This window comes from Podarcis pityusensis (assembly GCF_964106645.2).
Source record: "Podarcis pityusensis genome assembly, chromosome: 12".
Taxonomy (NCBI): Eukaryota; Metazoa; Chordata; class Lepidosauria; order Squamata; family Lacertidae; genus Podarcis; species Podarcis pityusensis.
Genome location: NC_138037.1, coordinates 2,344,559 through 2,367,576, shown reverse-complemented (window position 1 = coordinate 2,367,576; position 23,018 = coordinate 2,344,559). Strand labels below are relative to the sequence as shown.

At 47.2% G+C, this 23,018-nt stretch overlaps 1 protein-coding gene across 1 annotated transcript in view; it reads left to right on the top strand.

Annotated features, from left to right (window-relative positions):
• The window catches only part of KRBA1 (KRAB-A domain containing 1), a gene marked incomplete at its 5' end in the record, with an annotated part of 84,117 nt that overhangs the window by 37,188 nt on the left and 23,911 nt on the right, over positions 1 to 23,018 (top strand). Inside the window, 15 exons of the mRNA XM_080976104.1 lie at positions 516 to 659; positions 1,234 to 1,410; positions 4,438 to 4,638; positions 5,611 to 5,826; positions 7,401 to 7,574; positions 9,397 to 9,525; positions 11,542 to 11,697; positions 12,135 to 12,278; positions 12,420 to 12,491; positions 13,520 to 13,672; positions 14,635 to 14,799; positions 14,952 to 15,113; positions 16,467 to 16,640; positions 17,367 to 17,525; positions 17,763 to 17,912. Coding sequence (XP_080832230.1) covers positions 516 to 659; positions 1,234 to 1,410; positions 4,438 to 4,638; positions 5,611 to 5,826; positions 7,401 to 7,574; positions 9,397 to 9,525; positions 11,542 to 11,697; positions 12,135 to 12,278; positions 12,420 to 12,491; positions 13,520 to 13,672; positions 14,635 to 14,799; positions 14,952 to 15,113; positions 16,467 to 16,640; positions 17,367 to 17,525; positions 17,763 to 17,912 — 2,376 coding nt within the window. The remainder of the gene's footprint in view (positions 1 to 515; positions 660 to 1,233; positions 1,411 to 4,437; positions 4,639 to 5,610; positions 5,827 to 7,400; positions 7,575 to 9,396; positions 9,526 to 11,541; positions 11,698 to 12,134; positions 12,279 to 12,419; positions 12,492 to 13,519; positions 13,673 to 14,634; positions 14,800 to 14,951; positions 15,114 to 16,466; positions 16,641 to 17,366; positions 17,526 to 17,762; positions 17,913 to 23,018) is intronic.

Genomic DNA, 23,018 nt, shown 5'->3' with positions numbered 1-23,018 from the left:
CAGATTTCTGTAGGATAGGTATGGTTTAAGAGTTCATTTGATCCCTGTTTTTAAGCAAACCAACTTGATTTGCACTTCTCAGACTAATATGATGACTTCTTCCATTATTATTATTTTTGGACTTCTCAGTGTTTTGTAATACACTTTTGGCTCAAAGAACACATAAATATGCATATAGAAAAATGTATACAAAAAGTGTATTTGTGACAAAGTATGTTAAAATACGGTCTGTCTATGTGTTTAAAAACAAAACAGAATGGTGTGAAATGGGACAGAACTGACTTAGGAATAAAAATTGACATGGAGCATAGGAATAGATGGATCCATCCATTTCTTAAAAAAAAAAAAAAAAATCCTTCTCAAATTGTGGTGCCCAGAGCTGGACACAGGACTCCCGGTGTGGTCTGACCAAGGCAGAATCGGACCCTGCGGTCAGCTCTCCCTGTCACGTTCCAGGGAAGGATCCCTTTGTGATCCGCAAGGTCCTGATCCGTCCATTTGCTTTGTTCTTGCAGTTAAAAGAGAAGTTCCGCTGGAGAGCTTGCACCCTTTTGGCCAGCAGAGAGATATGGCAGAGCCCGTCACCCTGGGCGTGCCCAGCCATCCTGGCACACTGGCCAGCGCCACAGAGGGAGACGGGCAGGATTCCCAAATCCCAGGTTGGTATGAGCAGAAAGGGCCTTGTTGCTGCTTTAGTGAAATAAAGTGTTTCAATTGTTATTAAGGAAATGATATTTTTCCTTACTTCCAATGAAGTACAGCAGAAACATTGTCCAAATATAAACAGTTAGCTTATTAAACCTCATGTATTACTAATAGTATAACCAAATCAGTGATTTTTGATATAACTGTAAAATTTATTATTCCAAAATCGAAACCTTCCTCTGGTTTTAAATATTAAGATTATACCAGCAAGAATGAGTCTTTCTGTAAAAAATAAATAAATAAATAAATAAATCAAGTCTTACTGACTAGTGACTTAAATCATGATTTAAATTGTAATTTAAATCAATTTGATTTAAATCAGGGAAGGAAGTGAGGTGTCTGGGGACGGCGGCTCCACCAGGGAGCGACTAAGGGATGGGTTCATCTGCTGTTATCGGGGGGCCTATGTCACGAGGACCCCTATCTTAGGGCCCTAACACAGCCGGGGATCTAACATGGTCGTAGCGAGAGGGGAAACTGGCACAAATCCTGGAACAAACCAGCATTTTTGTGTTCCTGTCATTCCAGCAGACACAACGGCGGGAGGATCCCCCATCCTCGATGACGGTACAAATGATGGAGGACGGGAGAACGGGGCTGTGGGCTCGGCTGCCGCTCCTCAAGCCACACCCACCGACCCTCTGGACTGCCCTGCTGCGGGAGAGGCGGAGCCAAACAGAGGAGGTCCCGGAGGTTTAGCCCGAGGTTTGTTAGAGTTGTTGGTGGGTAGTTGGTTGGTTTTAGTGGGTTGGCTGGTTGGGAAAGGCAGTTGGAAACAGAGAGACAGTTAGGGCCGTGGGTTCTTGAGTGAGGGCAGGTAGAAGAGATAGAGAGAGGAAAATAAGACTAAGAAAGTAAAGAGTAACGGCATTTGGAATGCCGTAAAAGTTTGTTTGTGTCTGAAATAAAATGCACTCTTCTTTATTAATTGAGCACCTGACTGAGATTGAAGTGATTTTACCGGGGAGGACCTGGTTGGTGGCAGCAGATTAGTGGGGTATGGGTCAATAGTCCATGAGATGACCGGGGCTCCGGACAAACGCCACAGCTGCCCTGCAGGGAATCGTAAAGCTGGATGCAACCTAAGGTTTATCCCTCTAAAGTTCAAAGAGATAAGAGAGGTGTCAGCATAGAGAAAAAAGTTCCAGGAGAGCTGGGGGTCCCCCACTCCATTAACCCATTAGGGCATGTTGAATTTCTTTGGCTTTCAGCTTTCAAAAACAAGGGGTGCTAAAAAGTTGTAATGTGACTTGGAAACTCACCAGATCTTTTGTTTAGATCAATACAATTTAGTTTTGCTTGGTATGTGTGTAAAATGGCATAGAAATCATTAAAAATGATTGCCAAGTACTGGAAGTTCTAGGATATATATATATGTTATTATTATTTATTTTTTAATCATTTAACATTACCTGACATTTCCAGAAGGTACAATTAAAATTCTTTGGTTTTCCAAAAGCACTTAATGTGCTTCTTCATCAAATGTAGAGTTGCCAAGCTAAACGTCTGATCACAAAAATAATAGCAGATTTGAATTCCTCACACCCAGAAACATATTTTTAAGACCCTTCACTGAAGAAACGAAGAACGATTAAGTTTCACCTCCTAAAATGACGCCCCCGTTACCCCATGCAAACCGCTCTCAGTGAGCTGAGTTGAACCCAGACTTCCTTTCCCCCCATACATTTATTTATTTCGTTTTTCACATTAAAACTTTACAGTCACATATCAAAGGAATATCCAAGGAATCTCTAGGACTTCCCTCCTCCCCTTTGTGGGTCTTATTATTAATAATTTCCTCCTGCATCTTTTATGATAATCTAAATCTTTTACCTCTCCATTGTGTCCAAAATTCACCCATAATCTAATAATAATAATAATAATAATAATAAATTTTATTTATATCCCGCCCTCCCCAGCCGAAGCCGGGCTCAGGGCGGCTAACAACAATAAAACAGTACAAAAGTACAGCATAAACAACAGTCTAAAATCATTCGTTATAAAATTAATTAATTCAAGCCACTGGCAACCATTGGGCCAGAGCTCCGCAAAGATTGCCGAGGGAGGGAGTCAGGCTGTGCCCTGGCCAAAGGCCTGGTGGAACAGCTCTGTATTGCAGGCCCTGCGGAAAGATGTCAAGTCCCGCAGGGCCCTGGTCTCTTGTGACAGAGTGTTCCACCAGATTGGAGCCACAGCCGAAAAAGCCCTGGCTCTAGTTGAGGCCAGCCTAACTTCTCTGGGGCCTGGGACCTTCAAGATGTTTTTATTCGAAGACCGTAAGTTTCTCTGTGGGGCATACCAGGAGAGGCGGTCCCGTAGGTATGAGGGTCCTAGGCCGTATAGGGCTTTAAAGGTTAAAACCAGCACCTTAAACCTGATCCTGTACTCCACCGGGAGCCAGTGCAGCTGGTATAGCACCGGGTGAATGTGATCTCGCAGCGAAGACCTCGTAAGGAGTCTCGCTGCAGCATTCTGCACCCGCTGGAGTTTCTGGGTCAGTCTCAAGGGCAGCCCCACGTAGAGCGAGTTACAATAATCCAGTCTGGAGGTGACCGTCACATGGATCACAGTGCCTAGGTCAGGGCGAGAGAGGTAAGGAGCCAACTGCTTAGCTTGGCGGAGATGGAAAAATGCCGCCTTTGTTATAGCTGCAATCTGCGCCTCCATGGAAAGGGAGGTGTCGAAGATTACACCCAAACTCTTAACGGACGGTGCTGGCACTAATTGCGCCCCCACAAGAGATGGGAGTTGCCCCCCCAATCCCATATCGCCCCGTCCCAGCCACAGGACCTCTGTCTTCGAAGGATTTAGCTTCAACCGGCTCCCACGAAACCATCCAGCCACAGCTTCCAAACATCTGGTCAGTGTGTCTGGGGCCGAGTCAGGATGGCCATCCATCAACAGATAGAGTTGGGTGTCATCGGCATACTGATGGCAACCCAGCCCAAAACTCCGAACAAGCTGGGCGAGGGGGCACATAAAGATGTTGAAAAGCATCGGGGAGAGTATCGCACCCTGAGGTACTCCACACACCAAGGAGTGGCGCGATGACAATTCCCCCCCAAGCGCCACCCTCTGTCCCCGACCAGAGAGAAACGAGCGCAGCCATTGAAGGACTGTGCCCTGGATCCCCACGTCGGCAAGGCGGTGGTCTAGGAGTTCGTGGTCGACCATGTCGAAAGCTGCTGACAGATCTAGAAGAATCAGCAGCCCCGACCCGCCTCGATCCAGCTGTCTACGAAGATCGTCTGTTAGGGCAACCAGAGCCGTCTCGGTCCCATGACCAGTGCGGAAGCCGGACTGGAATGGATCCAGTGATATTCTAATCCTACTAACGATTTTCACTGTTTACAATGGTTTTTAAGATAGGTTATAAATTTCCCCCATTCCTTGTTAAAATTTTGGTCTTCCTGATTTCTGACTCTTCCAGTCATTTTAGCCATTTCGGCATAATCCGTCAACAATCTGCCATTCTTCTCTGGTTGGACTTTATCTTCTTTCCATCTAATGCAGCGGTTCTCAACCTGTGGGTCCCCAGATGTTGTTGGACTACAACTCCCATCATCCCTGAGCTCTATCCTTGCTAGCTAGGGGTGATGGGAGTTGTAGTTCAACAACATCTGGGGACCCACAGGTTGAGAAAGGCTGATCTAATGGAAAGAGTTACACCTAAACTTCCAGCAGGACAGGCCAAATGCTGATGCAATGCATTCTTGATTTCTTTTGTTTCAGCAGAAGCTGCTGCAGATCCCGGCCACGAACCTCTGCTAAATTCCTGGAAGGAAGGAGGAGCAGACTCGCCCGATGCTCTCAGTGCATCTGTTGGTGCCTCTTTATCGAGCTGCTCTTCTGGGGGAGACAGGCCCAAGTCCCTGGATCCGAGAGCCTGCCAAGAAGGTGTTTCAAAGCGCTCGCACCCAAGCCTCATGCAAGGTTCGTAAACTCGGGAAGGAGAAGGTTTGGGACGAAGGAACAGATCTGTTCAATTGGGTGTGATCTGCTATGCCTGTTCCACTGTCAAAGAGCTCTTCCCGTCAGAAAGTTGTTTCTGTGATTAAGTCAGGGGGTGTGTGGGTGTGGAGGATTCCCTGGTCCTGAATGGGGTAACTGTGCCCCTGAAGGACCAGGTGCGCAGCCTGGGAGTCATTCTGGACTCACAGCTGTCCATGGAGGCGCAAGTCAATTCTGTGTCCTGGGCGGCTGTCTACCAGCTCCATCAGGTACACAGGATGAGACCCTCCCTGCTCGCAGACTGTCTCACCAGAAAGGTGCATGCTCTGGTTATCTCTCGCTTGGACTACTGCAATGCAGTCTATGTGGGGCTACCTTTGAAGGTGACCCAGAAACTACAACTAATCCAGAATGCGGCAGCTAGACTGCTGACTGGGAGCGGTCACCGAGACCACATAACACCGGTCTTGAAAGACCTACACTGGCTCCCAGTATGTTTCCGAGCACAATTCAAAGTGTTGTTGCTGACCTTTAAAGTCCTAAACGGCCTCAGTCCAGTATATCTGAAGGAGCATCTCCACCCACATTGTTCAGCCCAGACACTGAGGTCCAGCTCCGAGGGCCTTCTGGCGGTTCCCTCCCTGCAAGAAGTGAGGTTACAGGGAACCAGGCAGAGGGCCTTCTCGGTAGTGGCACCCGCCCTGTGGAACGCCCTCCCACCAGATGTCAAAAAGAACAACAACTACCAGACTTTTAGAAGACATCTGAAGGCAGCCCTGTTTGGGGAAGTTTTCAGTGTTTGATGTTTTGTCGCTTTATTATTATTATTATTATTATTATTATTATTATTATTCTGTTGGGAGCTGCCCAGAGTGGCTAGGAAAACCCAGCCAGATGAGCAGGGTATAAATAATAAAATTATTATTATTATTATTATTCACCTTCCTTTCCCAGCCTGGCTTGGCCCTTCCCCAAACAACGACGCAGCTTGTTCTTCTCTCTCAGAAACGGCGGCAGAGGAGAAGCCCCTGCAAGGGCTGCTGAAGTGCCTGAAGGAACTGATCGTCCACCAGCCCCCTCACACATCCCACAGGGACCCCAGCAGCAGCTGGCAGCCAGCCCTGCGGCAGAAGATGAAGGAAGGGACCTGTGGGTCTCCCCCTGGCCAAGGTGGGTCTGAACATAGTGCAAAAACACGCTCTGGTTTAAGGATGCCCAGCGGTTCCTTCTGTTCCATCCTGGCACCTTGCCTGGACTTCCTTGCATTGCAGGGGTTGGACTAGATGGCTCTCAGGGGTCACTTCCAGCTCTGCAATGCCATGATCGACTGATGGATTTATTGATTGAATTTATATACCGCCTGATACCTGGAGGTCTCAGGGCAGTTCACAGAAAAGATCACAATATAGAAAATCAAAATAAGAACAATAACCCAATAACCCCCCCCCCCAAAAGAGCCACATTTTAAAAGGGTATAGGATGTCCATTAGATCAACAAAGGCCTGGTTTAAGAGGAACGTTTTTGCCAGGCGCCTAAAGGTGTATAATGAAGGCGTCAGGCGAACCTCCTTGGGTAGAGCATTCCCACAAATGGGGAGCCAGTGCAGAAAAGGCCCTGTTCTCATGTTGCCACCTTCTGGACCTCTCAAGGAGGAGGCACACGAAGGAGGGCCTGAGAAGATGATTTGCCAAGTGACTAACAGCAAAGCAAAATGTGCAATACATAATACCATGGGGGGCGGAGGAATGGGGAAATTGTATAAGGTAACATCCATAGGGTGGAGGAAAGCATGCCAGCCGTATAAATAGGAGCGAACAACATTATCAATACTCAAATAATAAATGAAACAGTACTCTGGCCCACTAATTAGCAAATAAGCAGAACCTCGACTGACCAGCTAAACCAGGTGAGGGTAATAATAATAATTTATTATTTGTACCCCGCCCATCTGGTTGTGTTTCCCCAGCCACTCTGGGCGGCTTCCAGCAAAGATTAAAAATACATTAAAATGTCACACATTAAAAACTTCCCTGAACAGGGCTGTCTTCAGATGTCTTCTAAACGTAGGTAGTTGTTTATCTCTTTGACATCTGATGGGAGGGTGTTCCACAGGGCGGGGGCCACTACCAAGAAGGCCCTCTACCTGGTTCCCTGTAGCTTTGCTTCTCACATCGAGGGAACCGCCAGAAGGCCCTCAGAGTTGGACCTCAGTGTCCGGGCAGAATGGTGAGGGTGGAGATGCTCCTTCAGGTACACTGGGCCTTTGAGGCCATTTAGGGCTTTCAAGGTCAGCACCAACACTTTGAATTGTGCTTGGAAGCGTACTGGGAGCCAATGCAGCTCTCTCGGGACCGGTGTTATGTGGTCCTGGCGGCCACTCCCAGTCAGCAGTCTAGCTGCCGCATTCTGGATTAGTTGTAGTTTCCGGGTCACCTTCAAAGGTAGCCCCACGTAGAGCGCATTGCAGTAGTCCAAGTGGGAGATAACCAGAGCATGCACCACTCTGGCCAGACAGTCCGCGAGCAGGGAGGGTCACATCCTGCGTACCAGGTGGAGCTGGTAGGCAGCTGCCGTGGACACAGAACTGACCTGCGCCTCCATGGACAGTTGTGAGTCCATCGGGTAGCCGATGGGTCTCAAACCCTTGAGGTGTTAGGGACCCAATTTCACTTTGGTGGTTTTCTGGGGGGGGGGGGGGTGCTGGTAGTCTGAGACGGCCCTGATTCCTTATTTCTGTGCACAGTTAAAATTGAAGCCATGGATGAGGAGCTGCCTGCCCGTAGCCTGGAAAACGCTGCTGCACAAGGAGGATCCAGCCCTCCAGTTGCTCCCTCCTGTCGTGTTTCTACCTGCCAGACTGAAGGAGGCAGGAGAAGGAGCCGGTCAGAGGCAAAGGACAGGAACATCTTTGCAGTGGGTAAGCCGTGGGGTTTGTTTACTGATCCCTTCACTGCGTGGAGGACATGTTTCCTGTGGCCAAATCCTTCGCCTGGCAAAAGGGGACGAGGGTAAATGGGCTCATAGCTCTAATGTGGTTAACTCTGGGTTTATCCACACTTGTGCTTCTTCTTTCCCCTGGGGAAACTGCTCTTTAGCGCTCAGTCGGAGCAAACAGCAATTTGGGTTTTCTCTGGGTTGATGTCCGCTCTGATTTAGCACTAAAGAGTGGGAAAGGAGGGGGCGAGGGGGAAACCGTTCAGACACGGCATTCATATTTTTGAGTGATCGGCAGCCCACTCCCTGAGTCTCTCCTAGATCTCAGGAGAGTGTCCCAGTCTCTTACAGGCAGGAGTCTAGATCTCAATGGGGGTAGGGGGGGTCAGCAGGGGGCTCTTGCCACGGGGACCCCCCCCTCGCTGAAGTTCAGGCACTATGGAGAACTTATCTGAACGCTTTGGCTTGAAGTGTGGATGCGAGCTTAATCTGTCATTTAAAAGATTTCCCAAGCCTGTTACAATGCTGTGTGAATGCATGCAAGAAGCTGCATCATCTATACATGCATTTGTCCTAGAAGACATTTTAAGCTTGGGCATGGTTTTAAAAAAAATCAGTTTGTAAGTTTGTAAGAACAGTTGAAATGCCCAGGCAGAGAGGTTTGCCATGCCTGAAGTTGGTACACAGGTTTAGGGGCACCCCTTCCCTTAAGTGGGGTATAGGGGGTCTATTCTGGAGTACAGTATGATCAGATCGAATGTGGAGGCTTGGTTCCAAGGGTTCTGCCTATACGGAAAAGCATGCATCCGTTGAACCTCCCCTTCACGAGCATCCTTTCCCTTCCTGAACTGGCCTCTCCTGGTAAGCAAGGCCGGGCGCTTAAAAGCTCTTTTCCTGGTGGGAAAACCTTGCATGCATTCAATGCGTTCAATTTCAACCGGCCAGCCTTCAAGGTTGAAATCGCACGTCTTAGAAGGAATTATAGGGACAGAACTACCTAAACTGTTTAGAAATTTATTTATGTCTGCTACTACAGTGGCAAGAATGTTATTTGCCCCAAAGTGGAAAGAAGCAGAAGTCCCAGCAAAGGAAGAATGGATGCAAAAACTAGTGGAGTGTGCAGAAATGGCGAAACTTACTGGAAGAATAAGAAATTGAGATAACAATTTTTAAAATGAAAGAATGGAAATGTTTTATTGAATATTTGCAGATAAATTATAAACAGATAAAAACATTGGCAGGGTTATTGTAATAACCTGCAGTTTCATAAGAGTATATATTTAAAGAAGATGATGAAATGAGCAAATTAAATTAATCTGGATATGCAGCAGATATTAAAAATGAATTCAAGGAACTACAGAAAGAGGGGGAAGTCCTTAAATGTTAAAATATTGTAAAATTGGTGAAATGTATAAACCTGAAAAGCATAAGAAATACATTAAAAAAAAATTTAAAAATTGCCCAGTAGCACCTTAGAGACCAACTAAGTTTGTTCTTGGTATAAGCTTTTGTGTGCATGCACACTTCTTCAGATACACTTATTAAAAAATAAATAATTGTGCAGTTTCAACCAGCCAGCCTTCAAGGTTGAAATTGCAAGAGTTAGATGCGTGCAAGATGCGATTGTACAGTACCTTTAAATGGCAGCAAATTCCCACTTGCACTATTTATTATGCTGTTTTTGCCACATCCATGTGAGAGCCATTGCCAGCCATGAGGATTTGCTGATACCGCGGACTGTTTCGTCTCCCGGTGTGTTTCCGGCTTCTGGCTTAGCCTTTGCATTTTCCTTTTTTGTGGAAAAGTTAAAGTGGAAGCGAGGAGCAGCAGCCCCTTGCTTCAGTACCCGCACAGACCTGATCATCCTCTCAGTCCATGTGGAGCCCCAGGCAAGGAGGGGGCAGCCGAGGAGACCGGAGTCCTGGGCATCAAAAGTAAGACTCCTCTTATTGACCCTTGTTGCAGGGTGGGGGGGGGGGTTCAAAGGTGAGGGGGTTGTCTTTATCTAGCACCTTCTGGCCATTTGAGGCATTCGGAAGACTTTGGATGAGATCCACCAACTATTGATAACAGACTTGGTGTGTTGTGTCCGATGAAATTAGGAAGAGGGTCATAGCTCAGAGGAAGAGTATTTCTCCAGTAGGAAGCAGCCTTATGCCTAATTATAGAATGATAGACCTGCAGACTTTGAAGGGGACTCTAAGGGTCCTATAGTTGAACCCCCTGCAATGCAGGAATCTCAACTGAAGCATCCATGACAGATGGCCATCCAGCCTGTTTTCAAAACCTCCGCAGAAAGAGAGTCCACCAATTTCTGAAGGAGCAACTTCCACTGTCAAACAGTTCTTGCTATCATAAAGTTCTTCCTGGTGTCTCTTCCAGAATCCCCTTCCTTGTCATTTGAATTCATTGGTTGGGATGACCGCCCCCCTCCGGAGTAGCAGAAAACAAGCTTGCTCCATCTTCCATGCGACAGTCTTTCAGATATTTGAAGGTGGCTAGTGTATCACATCTCAGTCTCCTCTAGGCTAAACATCCCCAGCTCCTTCAACCGTTCCTCATCAGGCTCGTTTTCCAGAACCTTAACCATCTTGGTCTCCCTCCTCTGCGCGCCTTCCAGCTTGTCAACATCCTTCTCAAATTGTGGTGCCCAGAACTGGACATATGACTCCAGGGGTGGTCTGGCAAAGGCAGAACAGAGAGGAACTATGCTTCCTTGGATCGGGGCACTAGACCTCTGTTGATGCAGCGTAGAATAACCTTAGCTTTTTTTTGCTGCTGCTGCTGCTGCATCACACAGTTGACTCATGTCAAGCTTGTGGTCCACCAAGGCCCCAAGATCCTTATCCAGGTGTCCCCCATCTTATATTTGTGCATCTGGTTCTTCCTGCCTAAGTGCAGAACTTTACATTTGTCCCTACTGAAATTCATTCTGCTAGTTTGTTCCCAGTTCTCCAATCCGTTAATGTCATTTTGAATTCTGATTCTGTCTTCTGTAGCATTAGCTACCCCACCCAGTTTGGTGTCATCTGCAAATTTGACGAGCATCCCCTCAATTCCTTCATCCAAGTCATTTATAAAGACATTAAGCAACAACTTGCCCAAGACAGAACCCTGCGGCACCCCACTTGTCACTTTTTCACAGGATGACGAGGAACCATGAATGAGTACTCTGGGTTTCGTCAGCCAACCAGCTACAAATCCACCTAACAGCACCTCGTTCAGCCCACATTTTGTGGGATATAAAGCTATCAGTCAAGTCCAACATTCTGAGAGGACTAACTGCCTCCGTGTGGCAGGCAGTTTTGTCGGTTGGTCGGTTGCTGCAAGGAGTGTTAACTGGTAACTGCTTGGAGTCCTCTCATGACTCACTACTATCTAGAATACAGTTTATCTGTTATGTAACCTAAGCCTGCCTTCAGGAACAACTCTAAACCTGAATGAATCTGAAAGTAAAGTAGTTTATGTTAATATGATTCAGATTCATGTGTGTTTTCTTTAAGAGGGACAGAAAGGGATTATCAACCAGGAAGGTATCATTATTGATGGGACTCAAACGAGTTAGCAACCTGCTTGTCGCTGCATAAACTCAAACAGGGGATTGTTTAAACTGCTAAATTATATAAACGTTCTCACACATTTTTCCAGCTTCTTCATGAGAATATCATGAGGGACTTTGTCAAAAGCCTTACTGAACTCAAGATACACTACATCCAAAGCATTCCCCTGATCCACCAAGCTTAACTCTGCCAAAGCAGATATTCTGCCACTGAGCTATGGCCCTTCAGGGATGTGAATGTACGTTTGGATACTGTTCCTCCCAAAGGAATTAATCTGTATATGGTTTTCCTTGGAGTACTGGGAATTCTCAGGCAGGGTGGGAGGTGTGGGGAAATGAGGGCTGGCTCCACTTTGACCTTAGTCCCCCACCCCTTGGTTCTTTGCAACAGTTAAAATGGAAGAACCATCTGAGGACCTTGTGCGAGACCTGAAGGAAGTCCCCGAGGAGGAGCGAGACCTGACACCTAGCCTCCCCGAAGGATCCCTCTCTCAAAGCAGCCCAGAGACAGGGATGGACCTGGGGATGTGGGTCCCATATTCGGAGGGTGAGGCAGAGTCCAGACATGGTGGGGCGGATGGACTGGTTGGTTCAGAAAACATGGGGTGGGAGGGTATTTGAAGAGAGGAATGGCGCACTCGCAGCGACTGGAGAAGGCAGCAGGGATCTACACTTGTCCACACTTAGCCATGTCCTGTGTTCCATCAAGGGGGCTGCTCCTGGCCTGCCTGGGGGGCTCTCTTCCCAGTTACCTGGAGCAGGTGGGTTAAAGGTGGGTGTGTCAGATGTGCAGCTACCATGCCAGATTCTTCCCAGGATGTGGGGCAATGGGAAGGGCCTCCGGGTACCCTGTTACTTCCCATTGGGGGACGGGGACTCCTGTCTCTGCTGCGTGGTGAGCATTGCAGGGGGTTGGGCCAGATAACCCCTGGGGGTCCCTTCCAACTCTCCAGTCCTGCAATTCATCCCTCGTTTCCAACACAGCCTGGAGTCCAGTGACCAGTCCTCTCCATGGGCTCCTGAACTGCCTGAAGGACATCCCTGACCCCAGGCCTCAGGCCTCCCAAGCTGTGGCGGGAAAAAGAGGAGGAAAAGAACGAAGGAAAGGAGGAAAGAGAGGAAGATTAGGTACGCCTTCTTGGTGGTGGGTGAGGGTGGGAGAGGCTTGGGAGGGGGCAGGGAGCCTCTCAAGCCTTAGAAATGGGCCTGGGTGGCCTGGCACCCATTTTTAAAAGCACCAGATTGACTCTGTTTTCTGCTTCCCTGCAGAACCACGCAGCAATGCGGCCGCAGAGCAAGGCAACTCCCAGTGCAACACCCCTTCATCGCTTGCCCTCTGTGGTAAGGGGGCGGGATTTGGTTTGTGCTCTCTCTTTGTGGTCTGGAGTTGCCAGGGGACTACAACTCTCATCAGCCCCCAACCAACATGGTCACCTTTATTTTTAATTATTTTGTAAAGGTTGTACACCCCTCGGCTGCAAGAAAACCAACCGCCTTGAAGCGGTTTATAGAAGAAAAAGAAAAAATGATCCCTGACCCAAATTGACAAGTAATTTCAGATTTTCGGAAAGTTAAATAACAGCAGGCTAAAAACAGATTAGAACTTGTGCCATCTTTCTAAAAAATCTGGACAGGGTTGATTAACAAGAACATTTCGGATTATGCCGAAATGGCAAAAAATGAGGAATGGGGGAAATTTATAATTTACCTTAAAAACCATTGTAAGCAGTTGAAATCGTTAGTAGGATTGGAATAACACTTGTAGTTTAATGGTGAATTTCGGATATAATGGAGATGTAAAAGATTTGGATTATTATAAAAGATGCAGGAGGAAACGATTAATAATAGGGCCTACAATGGGGAGGAGGGAAGTCCAGGAGATTCTTTAGGATCTTGTCTTTATGTTGTACGTTTGTGATTGTAAAATTTAAACTTGAAAAACATAATAAATAAATTTACTTATTTTTTTAAAAAGCTTCCACCAGGCGCTGAAAAGAGTGTCGTGAAGGCAGCTTCCTAGATATCAATAGGCAGGGAGTTCCAGAGGTCACGCTACTAACCATCGAGTTTTGGCAAATGTGAAATGGGCTTTTCCGGAGCGCCTGTAACTGTCAGTTCCTCTGATGGTAGCTGCTGAGTGGGTGTTTATGGGGTAAAGGGATCTTGTAGGCAAACTGGTCCCAAGTTATTAAAGTCTTTATAAACCAATAGTCTATTTACTAATACGGTGCTGTGGCTGATGGGATTTGTAGTCCAGAACTTCCAGAGGCCGCCAGGTTGGGGAAATGCACCTCCACTCATTCGGTGAGGATCAGTGATGGTCGCCCGAACAGAGACTGATGGCCTCCTGTTTTCATTTCTTCCGACAGACCCTCTTCCAGAGAGTTTTCTCCCTCGAGGGCCAGAGACCTTCCTTGGTGAATCGCCTGCCAAACACCCTCGCCTGTCTCCGGTGTGCGCCAGCAGCCACCGGGGACCAGACACAGAATGGCGGAAATCCAAGGCGGGGACGTCACGAGAAGGTCAGGGGGCGGCTTGCTCCATCGGTTCGCCATTCCCTCCTTGCGTTTCCTGAGCCTCTCCTAACTGGCAGCCGTGAAAAAAAGGCAGATTCCACTCTGTGGATCATTAGGAAAGGGATTGAAAATAGAGCGGCCGATGTCTCAATCTATGGTGCGACCATATTTGAAAACCTGTCTCCACTCAGAAAGGATATGGAAAGGGGAAGTTTCAGGAAAGGGGTGGCAAAAAGAAAGGGTGCAGCATTTGGACTTTTTAGTTTAGCGGAAAGGCAAGGGAGAGGAGACACAATGGAAGTTTATAAAATTAGGCACAGCCTGGAGAAGTGAAGTGAAGTGAAGAAGGCCCAGCCTGGAGAACAGCAGACAGAGAAGTGTTTTCTTCCTCTCTCATAAACAATAGAACTTGTGGACGTCCCGTGGAGCAAATGTTGGAAGATTCGGGACAGGTGAAAGAAGCAGAGTTAAAGTGTGGAACTCCCTGCCACAGGAGGCAGTGACTGCCACCAGCTCGGAGGGCTTCCAAAGAGGATTAGACCAATTCATGGAGGAGGAGAGGGCTCTCAATGGCTACTAGCCAGGTGGCCGTTCTCTGTGGCCACGGTTGGACAATGCTTCCAAATGCCGGTAGCTGAAAACCATAGGAGAGGAGAGTGTTGCTCTTGTGTTCGAATCCTACTTGCAGATTTCCTGCAGGCATCCGTTTGGTTTTGTTCTTAAATTTCTTCAGAAAATTTTGTGCTTCTTATATTGTAATTTTATGTCGTGAGCCTGCCCTGAGATCTATGGATGAAAGGCTAAATTGAATAAATAATAACCATCTGGTTGACCACTGTAAGAACAGGGTGCCAGACTAGACAGGCCACTGGCCTGGTCCAGCAGACTCTTTTGATGTTCTTACTGAGCTTCAGGCCTTCTGGTTTAGGAGCCGGCTTACTGTTCTCTCCCTCCTTCCCCACCCTCAGGACTCGGCACCCCCTTGCAAGGCCTGGAGAGGTGTCTGAAGGAGGTCCCCACTGGCGCCCACAGCCAGCCCTGTTCACCGACCATCAGCTCCTCCATCAGCAGCTCCCCAGACAGGCTCCCCCGGCGGACCCCCGCGCCCGGGAAGTGGGCGAGGAAGGGGGAAGGTGAGACTCAGCTGCGTGATGTTGCCGGGAGCCGGTGAGGCTGGGCAGTTGTGGTCGTGGCCAGATCCACCCGCCAACAACGCCATCGTTTCCCTTGGACAGAATATTTGATCTCTGTCCTGAGCCAGCTTTGCTTCCTCTTGTTTCCGCAGGGCTCAGTCGGAATGGCACCCCTCTGCAGGGGCTGGAAAGGTGTCTGAAGGAGCTCCCCCTGAGCTCAGCCAGCCAGCCCTCTTCGCCAGCCGCCAGCGTCTCCCCAGACAGGCTCCACAGGTGGACCCCGGAGGCAGGGAGGTGGATGAGGAGGGAGGAAGGTGAGTGGCGAGCATCAAGGTTGGAGGCCGGACGGAAATCTCCAGCCCGAAATGGCGAAGAATACCTTCGCTCTTGAAACGTTGGGAGCCCCATCAGTTTTGGCATTCCGTCGGCTTCTGAAGACTCAAGCATTCCCCTCATGTCGACTCTCTTTCTTTGATCGTTGTTCTATTTCAGTGGTTCCCAAACTTTTTGGGGGCGGGGCTTTCTCCTTGGTCCCATCAGCTCATCCCCAGCAACTCCTTCCCTGTCCTACAAAAAAGCATTGTTCAGAACAGTGGCTTGCAGGACCCCCACTAAGGGCGACAACAACAACAACAATTTATTATTTATACCCCACCCATCTGGCTGGGCTTCCCCAGCCACTCTGAGCGGCTTCCAACAAAATATTAAAATACCGCAATACATCAAACATTAAAAGCTTCCCTAAACAATAATATATAGAAACAGGAGCAATGAATTGCACATTTATTCAGAATCCGATTAAAACTTTAATGTCTTTAATTCAGCAAAATTAAGTGCACTTGATCCAGCAATGCCAGCTTTTTAAAGTCCGATAGTCATTTACATCTCCAGTGCCCCAATACCTCCTAGCACCCCCTAGGCAATCCCGCCCACCCCCAGGGTAAACAACTATATGACTATTATAAGACATCTGAAGGTATCCCTGCATAGGGAAGTGGCTTTTTTAATAATAATAATTTTATTATTTGTTCTCCTCCCATTTGACTGGATTTCCCCAGCCACTCTGGTCAGCTACCAACAAATAGATAAGCATTATTATCATCATCATTATTATTATTATTAATTGAGTTTATATACTGCCCTATACCCGGAGGTCTCAGGGCAGTTCACAGAAAAGATCACAACACAGATAATCAATAAAAACAAACAACCCAATAACCCCCCCCCCCCCAATAATAGAACATCAAACATTAAAAACTTCCCTATACGGGGCTGTCTTCAGAAATAATAATTTTCAATGTTTGATGTTTTAGGGAACCGCTAGTCTTAACTATTTTAATTGTTACACTGTTTTAATGTACTTGTACATTATATATTTTAATTATGCATGTTTCAAACCTGTTGTTTTACTGTAATAGTTCCAGGTAGCTGTGTTTCTGCAATCGGTTTCAGTGTCATTTTGCTGTTGTCCTTTCTTAAGATACTTTCTCTGCCTTGCATGGGGTTGGTCTAGATGACTCTATGAGTCCCTTCCAACTCCGTGATTCCATGATTCCTTGACCCTTTTGGTATTTCTTCTTGGAAGGAAAGTATGTACCTAGATAATAAATTAATAGCAGCATGGTACAGTTGTGTAGCCGACAGCTTTGCATGCCCTTTCTCGGTAGGACCCAGCCGGAACAGCACCCCCTTGCAAGGCCTGGAGCGGTGCCTGAGGGAGCTGCCCCAGAACACCCCCAGCCAGCCGTGGTCGCCGGCCGTCAGCTCCTCCATCAGCAGCTCCCCAGACAGGCTGCACAGGTGGACCCCGGAGCCAGGGAGGTGGACCCGGAAGGAGGAAGGTGAGGCGGTAAAAGAACAGAAAGTTCCTTCTTTGTGCAGCGCAGAGTTAAACTGTGGAACTCCCTGCCACAGGAGGCAGAGATGGCCACCGACCTGGATAGCTTTAAAAGAGGGCTGGGCATACGGTGTCCGACCAGATGTCAGTGGCAAACCCGCAAGCGGGATCTGAGCAATAGAGCAACTCCCCCCTTCCTTTGGTTTCCAGTAGCTGGTATTCAGAAGCATTGCTCTCTCCAGAGGTTGAGCAGTAGCCATTGTGGCTGGGAGCCCTCCATAGCCCTCTCCTCCTCCGCGAATTTGTCCATTCCCCCTTTAAAGCCATTGAAGTTGGTGGCCAATCCTTGCCTCCAGTGGGACGGAGTTCCACAGTTCAACTATGCGCCGATTATGCACGGAGAGATTCACAATACGACAAATTATATGCCTTTCTAAGCGGCATATGTTAAATAAGCCACACGGAGAATAAAAGATAAGTCATAAAACCAGAAGAATAAATATTTTTTCCTTGTTTTTTAAAATGTGCCCGCTGCCCGGATGCCCCTGATGAAAAAACGGTTCTGTTTTGCATCTGTCGCCCGCTTGGACTTGATCTGCGATCCCCAAAATAAAAGGTTGCTGTCTTCTCTCCTTTCGCAACTCAAGCGCAGCGAAGTTGAGAGAGCGGGTTGTTGGGAGCTGGAGAGTGAACCCAGAAGAATGCCTCTTTCCTTCCTCTGTCACCGTAGGTCTCAGCCGAAACGGCACCCCCTTGCAAATGGTGCTGGAGGGCTACTCGAAGGAGATCCCTGGTTCCCCAAGCGGCCACGTCTTCCGCTCTGTGGCCAGCAGCTCTTCCGACGGACAAGGGAAATTGGGTGCAGGAGAAAGTCCCGCGAAGGAGGCAGGTAAGACGAGGCTCAGCTCCTCAGTCATCCCCACCCATGCCCATCCCCAAACGATTTTGCACCATTTATTCCAGATGCAGCTTGCCGGGCCTTTTCCCCCGTCGTGATTCCTGTGTTGCAGCGGGTTGGGCTAGATGGCCCCTGGGGTACCCCTTCCAACTCTGCCATTCTAGGATTTTGGGTCTATAACAGATTTTACCTGGTTTTCACCTGCTACTCGTCTTTCTCTTCCTTCAGGGATCCCACCCCTTCAAGGCCTGGAGAAGTGCTTGAAAGAGATCCCGCTGGGTGGGGTTTCTTGCCCAAACGCCGTTCCTCCGGGAAGCGACTTCTCTGCCCAGAAGCCCAGGAGGACGGAGGCGTCTTTGCAGAGGCTGTGGGACAGAGGTAAGGAAAGGAGCAGGGAGGAATCTGCGGGGCTGGGGAGAACATCAGGGGGAACGTGACGTTTAAAAAATAATATTTTATTATCTTTAGTTTTGTACGTTACAATCATTTTACAATCATTTTAACATTTCAAAACTTTACTTGCTTTCCCCTTTTTCTGCGGTTCCTTTACTTTTTGTATTTTCTGCGTATTCCAAATTAATTTACTCATGTGACATTAGGGTGTGTTTTAATTTTTCAGCTTTCAAATTCCAAAAGGAGGGGTGCTAAAAAGTTGTAGCATGACTTGGGAATTCATATTAATATAACTTAATATGATTTAGTTTTGCTTGGTGAGTAAAATGTGTGTGAAATTGCATAGAAGCTATTAAAATGATTGCCAAGTAATTGCAGCAGTATTATTAATATTATTATTATTTGCATTCTCAGAAGGTAAATTTTTTGGTTTTCCAAAAGCAGTTTATGTGCTTCTCCATCCAATGTAAATTTACCAAGCTAAATGTCATCTAATCCCAAAAATAATAGCAAATTTGAATTCCTCACACCCAGAAACATATTTTAAAGGCCCCTCACTGAAGAAATTTGCAAGAATTAAGTTTCACCCTTAATGACACACCCTTCCATGACACAGTCCTCTATGCATCACCCACCCTAATCTCTCCAGATTTGTTCAGAATAAGAGCCTGGCCTGCTGGATCCGGTCAGTCTTCCATGTGGTCCAGCATCTGGTCACTCACCTGAGGACAGGATCCTGGACTAGATGGGCCATTGGTCTGATCCAGCACCCAGTCTCTTGTTCTGTTCCTACTTGTGATCCCCACCAACTGGTTTTCAGAGGCAGGACGTAGCCATTTTGTTTAGTAGCCATTGATGGGCACATTTAAATATCAGAGGAGGATCCACAAGATGTTTTAGGGCAGGGGTCAGCAAACTTTTTCAGCAGGGGTCCCTCAGACCTTGTGGGGGTCCAGACTATAATTTTTTTTTAAAAAATGAAGGAATTCCTATGCCCCACAAATAACCCAGAGATGCATTTTAAATAAAAGGGCACATTCTACTCGTGTAAAAACACGCTGATTCCAGGACCGTCCACGGGCCGGATCCGACCCCCGGGCCTTAGGTTGCCTCCCCATGGTTTAGTACAGTGGTGTCCAATCTTTTTTCAAAGAGGGCCGGATTTGATGAAGTGAAGGGCCGTAGGGGCCAACCAAAATTGAAATTGTTAACCTTTTTTTAGGATTGAACTTGTTGATTTTACCCTAGGAAATAATTAAACCGACCAGCGGACTGGATTAGGCCCCTGGTTTAGTAGGAGTACTTTGGTTTGATGTAGGTTGGGAGATAGGAATGAGAGGAGAGAGAGCTGGTTCTGGGTAGAAACATCCACTCTGAGGAAAATATCACAAGCTAGAGAAAGGGGTCTCTGAGCTTGGTGTGAAGGACAGTGTGTGGTGTCCTGGGAGAGTAATAGGCCAGGCATTAACTAAGAGGCTGAGGCAGGAGAAGTAGAAGCTGTGAGAATACAGTCTCTTTAGGTCTCATTCCAGTCAGGAGGGGAGAGTTTCTTCTACAAAAAGAGAAGACTCCCCAAGCCAGTGATCCCTTGGGTCTGTTCCTTGGAGTACCTCAGGAGCAGGGTTGTCTAAGGGGTGTGTAACTGACAGAAAGTGCCACCTTGTTCAGAACCCAACTGAGAAAACCTTGAGGTGAAATAGCATTGTAAACTGAAGTATCCTAAGTTTTATCCACTCGTGTCATAAACTTCCTTCTTAAATAAAGTTGCTCTTGTTTATTTGAACAAATCCTGCCTGAGACTCCAAATGACTAAGTTTTACCTCACGCAAGTGTGTAACTGACAGGAAGTGCCGCCTTGTTTAAGAGCCCAAATTTTTAAGCGGCAACAGCAGTGCAACAACTGAGAAAGAGCTGAAGTGAAATAACATTATAATCTGAAGTAGCCTACGTTTTGCCCACTTGGGTCATAAACTACCTTTGTTAAATAAAACCTTTGTTGTTTATTTGATCAAATCCTGCCTGAGACTCCAAATTATTAAGTTTGCCCTCACACAAGTCCCCCACAAGATAATCTGGGGTAGTTTGTGGGAATTCATGGAATTGGTGTTTTGTGAGGTGGGTGCACTATTATTTAAGTGACGGCAGGCCCAATGGCGCCAGGGGGGGAATTGCTGTTGCCCCGCCGCATATTAATTGGCGGCAGCGCCGTGATACAAAGTTAAAACCCACACAGAAATGTGCCCACAGATGCAGAACAACCAGCTTCATAAAGTATTGAGGATATTTTTTTAAAAGGAGAAAAAAATTCTGTCAGAAAATGACCAGCAAACTCCAAGCCAGAGAGAGTCGGGATGACCCAGTGCAGAGAGCTGCTGCATCTGAGGAGAATCTTATTACTGAATTAGAAATGATGAGGATAAGATTAGAATTGGCGAAAGCTGAAGCAGAGAAAGAAAAACATAAAGTTGAAGCATTCACTGAGCACAGATACAGGCGCAGATTAGCTCATGAGGAAAAAAAGAAAGAGATGCCAGATTAGCCCAAGAATACAGAGAAAGGGAGGCCAAGATGGCCCACGAAAAAGACGTTTCTTTTAAAAATGGAGGAAATCAAACTGAGAGCAGAACTGCCACAACTATAGTTGGGGGGTGGAGATTTTACCTCAGTGAATATAGATATTTCCAAAGTATGTCAAAGGTGATGGTGTACAGGCATTCCTGTTTAGTTTTTACTGGACCTGTAAAGACTTAAATATTCCTGAGGAAAACTGGATGCTGTATTTACGCCCGCAGATATGTGGAATATATTCAGATTTAAGAGAAGATGAAACCTCTGATTACCTCACATTTAGAGAAAGAGTGAAAATGCGCTTTGGGCTGACTGCAGAACAAAGCCGAAAAGCCTTTCGGGACATTAAGAGAAAACCAGGAAGGACTTAGGCCCAACTGGGTATCCGTATTGATAAAGCTCTGGACAGATGGGTGGAAGTAAAATTAAAACCGTTGATGAGCTTAAACAGCTGATCTGTTTAGAGCGATTTTATAGACAGCTTCCTGCACATTCACGCTGGCTCCTTATAGATGAAAAAGGTAAAACAGTAACTGAAGTCTCTACCTTGGTAGATGACATCGAAGGAGACTTAGGGGGAGCAGTAATACCCAGTCCCTTCACGAAAAGTAATGATTGGGAACCCAGAGAGAAAGTTGGGGCGCAGAACGACAACCCTGAAAGGCGGGCCGCTCCTAAACAATACAAACCTAAAATAGTGGTTTGTTACAACTGTCAGGAGGCTTGAAAGCTACAACCAGTGTTTATTGTTGTAAGCAGTAATACACACATAGATTACTATATACAGATGCAGAGAGTTAACAGCTTGTACACTCTCTCAGCTAACTGCCATTTCTAATCCTTTCTCTAACTACACAGACAGACTCTCTGAACACAGGCATATATTTTATAGCTTCTGTTACACCTATTGGCTGAGCTCAGCCAATCCTTATCTTACACCCACTGTTAACCAATCAACAGGCTGTCTCTGGGCAGACTGCCAAATATATCTCACAAGGGTCACATCAGAACACATTGTCCCCAACTAGAGAAAACATTTGGGGACCCAGGCTGCCCAGCAAAGTCAAACTTTTCCATCACAGGAGCCAATGTAGGTCTTTCAAGACCGGTGTTACGTGGTCTCAGCAGCTGCTCCCAGTCCCCAGTCTGGCTGCCGCATTCTGGATTAGTTGCAGTTTCCGGGTCACCTTCAAAGGTAGCCCCACGTAGAGCACATGGCCGTAGTCCAAGCGGGAGATAACCAGAGCATGCACCACTCTGGCCAGACAGTGCACTGGAGAGCCATTACTGCCAGCTGAAGTAGTCTTTCTCAACCTTGGGTCCTCAGCTGTTGTTGGACTGCAACTCCCATCATGCCTAGCCTAGCAGGGCCAGGGATGATGGGAACTGTTAGGTAAGATTTATTGCTTTACTCTTGTCCGGCACGCTCCCTGCACTCCTCTGCAGGTCGTAAAGCAATTAGCAGAATTGCACAGCGTCCGTGTATGAAAGGGCAGTCAGTAAATAGGTCCCACACGTTTCTTCTTTCCTAGTAGCACTTTATTTGCTCAAAAATAGCATATTTACAGTCCATCTGATTCAAGTTGCATTTTGCGACCTGTCTCTCTCAGCAGCTGCGTAGCAAAGCTGCTTTCACTTTTCACTCAGCTCACAGCATTCCAAGCTGCTTTCGTCACGTCCTGGCTTACTTCCCTTGTAAGCGCCTCCTCTCAGCCTCAAGACACAGAAGGTTAACCCTTCACTACACCCAACACCCCCTCTTGTCTCGCGCCTGAGGGGAGAATCGACCCTTGGTCGTCCCAAACCCAGACCTTCACAAAACTCCCCATGTCTTTGGAAGGTGAGTGGCTTCGTGAACCCATCAGCTAGGTTCTTGGCAGAGGGACAATACTTCAGCGCAACTAATCCCTCCTGAACACTCTGGCACACATCCCGAAAGCAAATGTCTAGGTGTTTCGTTCTGGCCTTGAACTGACCTGACTCTGCTAAACGCAGGCATGGTTGATTGTCCTCGAAAACACGTATCGGCAGACAATCCACTTCGCAGAGTTCCTGCACCAAACAAGCATAGAACTCTACTTCTCTGCACACCTCTGAAAGAGCACTAAACTCAGCCTCAGTGGATGAGAGCGCTATCAGACTTTGCTTCTTGGACCTCCATCCAACTACTGAGTTCCCAAACTTCACCACTAGGCCAGACACAGACTTTCGATCCTCAAGATTAGCCCAATCCGAGTCCACAAAGCAAGTCAGTTTCACTTCTCCTTGTGCTGGCAACCTAAGACAAAAGTCTTTGGTCTCCTGCAAATACCTCAGAACTCTCTTGATGCCATTCCAGGCTTGCACACTAGGGTTTGATGCTTCCCTGCTGAGCAGATTGACAGCGAACGCTATTTCAGGTCTGCTCCACTGGGACAAGTACAACAAACTCCCTAGAGCTGACTGAAACACTTCAGTATTTTCGAACGCAGCGCGTTCTGCTTGCTGGCTGTCCTTCACAAAACTAGTCTCCATAGGACTTCT